Source organism: Diaphorina citri, unplaced genomic scaffold (genome assembly GCF_000475195.1).
Source record: "Diaphorina citri unplaced genomic scaffold, Diaci psyllid genome assembly version 1.1 scaffold7880, whole genome shotgun sequence".
Lineage (NCBI taxonomy): Eukaryota > Metazoa > Arthropoda > Insecta > Hemiptera > Psyllidae > Diaphorina > Diaphorina citri.
The window spans coordinates 1-3221 of NW_007385256.1; the positions used below are offsets into that span (position 1 = coordinate 1).

At 36.4% G+C, this 3221-nt stretch overlaps 1 protein-coding gene across 1 annotated transcript; it reads right to left on the minus strand.

Annotated features, from left to right (window-relative positions):
* Positions 1-871: 871 nt before the first annotated feature.
* On the minus strand, positions 872-3005 carry LOC103522309 (cotranscriptional regulator FAM172A-like; the record flags this gene model as incomplete). Its single annotated transcript, XM_008487413.2, has 4 exons — positions 2765-3005; positions 2216-2409; positions 1478-1654; positions 872-998 (listed from the first exon to the last, which is right to left on the minus strand). Coding segments are annotated over exons 1-4 (693 nt in total), but the record flags the coding sequence as incomplete, so codon positions are not given.
* Between the last annotated feature and the right edge of the window lie 216 nt (positions 3006-3221).

Consider the following 3221-nt stretch of genomic DNA (forward strand, 5'->3'; position numbering starts at 1 on the left):
ACTTTCACTCCCCTGTGAGGAAACAAAAATGGAAGAAAAGGAATTTTCGATAGTTGCCTTAAAGATACTCATCACCAGCTTGGAGGCCCGTTCTCGTGAGTTTCATCCGGTTTTTTTTCCGAATGTCCTGTAGACAATGTAATTTTAATGAGAGTGTTCCCACTTACGCACGACACGATTTTTTTCCGAACGACAAAAAATGGCCTTGTAGGGAATGTAATTTAAATGAGCGTGTTCCCACTTACGTACGACAAGAATTTTTTCCAAACGATAAGTGAGAATGAGCCTTTAGTTAGATTGAACTTGAAAGGCAGCACGCCTGTTTTCTAAGCGTTATGTCGCGGGTTCGATTCCCACGCGGTACAAACTCGGTCCTACACATATACTTAAGGTTCGTTCTAGGAATAGCTGGGTTTCTCCTAAGACGGCTCGCTTTCTCCTACAATGTTCTAATTCTCTCTTCGATTTCGGGACGATGAGAACTCCTGAATTGTTGCAAAATTTGGCAAAAATGTTCAACACATAAAGAAAAATGTGTTATAAAATTTAGTCAGTTGGGTTGGTTTCGGCCCGATTGGGTCTTTGAGAGACTGTAGATGTCCCTTTTAACAAACTCTGTATCTGATTTGTCATATCTTTGGGTGCAATAGTCCTACATACTGGACTCCGCACACGAGAATTTCGTTAGAAAAGTCAACCATTTTAATACAATAGTATAGAATAGAATATACCTTGTTTATCCTGCCAGAATGAGACTGAATAGTCCCTTTACTCCCGCAGTCTAAACAAGGTCTTATATATTTCACAGGTATAGTTTAAACATATGTAAATAAAAAACAAATTTGCCATATCTCCCGAATAGTTTACTCACCGGGATTCGAACCCCGTCCCTTGTGTTGTCATTTGTGTTCATGACGATAACACCGTAGCCTTCATCCTTGGCTTTCCGAATGTAGGACAGCTGAGTGCCTGATTTCAAGTCTTTGTTAATGATTATACTGCAATTAAAGTGAAGAAAATAAAATAATGAGGTTATACTGGGTTATAATGAGCAAATAATAGACTAGAGTGGAAGGTAACTACCTACTAGGTTAGAATAGAATAGAACAGAATAGAATAGAATAGAATAGAATAGAATAGAATAGAATAGAATAGAATAGAATAGAATAGAATAGAATAGAATAGAATAGAATAGAATAGAATAGAATAGAATAGAATAGAATAGAATAGAATAGAATAGAATAGAATAGAATAGAATAGAATAGAATAGAATAGAATAGAATAGAATAGAATAGAATAGAATAGAATAGAATAGAATAGAATAGAATAGAATAGAATAGAATAGAATAGAATAGAATAGAATAGAATAGAATAGAATAGAATAAGCCGCTACAACAACAACAACAACAACAACAAACAAACGGCGTAAACATCGGCGAAAGCTAAAGCCGCTACAACAACAACAACAACAACAAACATATGTAAATAAAAAACAAATTTGCCATATCTCCCGAATAGTTTACTCACCGGGATTCGAACCCCGTCCCTTGTGTTGTCATTTGTGTTCATGACGATAACACCGTAGCCTTCATCCTTGGCTTTCCGAATGTAGGACAGCTGAGTGCCTGATTTCAAGTCTTTGTTAATGATTATACTGCAATTAAAGTGAAGAAAATAAAATAATCAGGTTATATAATGAGCAAATAACAGACTAGAGTGGAAGGTAACTACCTACTAGCTTAGATTAATGCCTGGGGCGTTCTCTACCACCTAACCCCAATGGCTGGATTACATCATATCAGTGAGCAGTCCAGCTACTGGCCTTGTGCTGTAACTTGCTGCAACTAGTGGAATGATATCGATTCCAGTCCATTTGGACAAAACGAACTTTTGTACAGCCAAGTACCTACAAATCTATTTTAATTTTTATTCTGATCAACTGCCTTTTCGTAAATGATGTCTGAGGTTTCACACTTTCATGAAAAAGCTTCAAGGAAAAATTGCAGTCCAAATAACGAAAATAAGCCATTGAAGGTGGAGCTCACATGAGTGAGAACCCTGCTACTTTAAATGAAGGAAGAGTAGGTAAGTAAACATTTTTTTTTTTCTTATATATAGGTATTATTATTTTTATTTATTAAAAGTGGGAAAATTCTAAAAAAGGGGTTCTTCCTTTCCACCACAAGGAGTTTTTCCACTCAACCCCTTTACGTACCTTCTTGCCCATTGGCCTGCCCTGACCACTCCACTTCCATGAATGAGTACCATCAGCTTCTCACTCTTCTCGTAATCCGGAGATGTGAATATGAACGAGCTGAGTGTCGGGTCACTATTGGGTTGCACTGGGGGCACCCGTACTTTGTCCAGCCCTTCTTCAGTGAGCAGATCATAGACATAGTTTGTAATGGCCTGTAAAGATGAACAGGAGATGAAAAGTCTTTTTTTTTTTAATGGAAATTTTCACAGATTGAAAATAATAATAACTTGGACTCAGCTTAAAGCCTTGAAGGTTTAATAAGTCAGTGATTTTTCTTCCAAATAATTACAGAAGTACCTTGTCAGAAGTGTTCAATTTTCATAAAATTTAGTGCACATATTCAACAAAAATGAAGAAAATTCACTCCATAGATTTTGGGTCTTTTTCTGAGTGAGTTCTATGGTTTAACTAAACCACAAGTTATTTTCCCTCTATCTATCAATATGGACCTTCACAAAGTTACTGAGGCATCCATCAAGATGTAAACCATAAGTCATTCAGTTTTACCTCTCCCAAAGCTTCGTAATGTTTCTGATTATGATCTGCATCATCACTGATGTGAAACTCAAACGGGTTTTTGGTAAGATCTCCAGTGGACTTGTCTATTTTCTTCAACTCTCCATTCTCATCAAAGTTGTACCCCAACTCAATCATAGTTTTGGGGAATGTGAACTTGGACTTTTTGGAACTTCCTGAAGTCATTGCTCTTGTCAGTAGTGTGAAGAGAAACCTGGAAGGAACACCAAACAAATACCAATTGAAAATAGATTGATAGAGGTTTGATAGAAGGAACTGTGGGTGACTGCAAAGGTTTTATTGTCCCTTCTCTACTTCAAATTTAAAATAGGATTTACAAACTACTTAACATCTTATCAAACAGTAGTGTTGTGAGTTTTTTAATTTTGATTTTGGGATGACAAGACCATAGCAATTACAGTTCCCTCTGTCAAACCTCTTTAAAAAA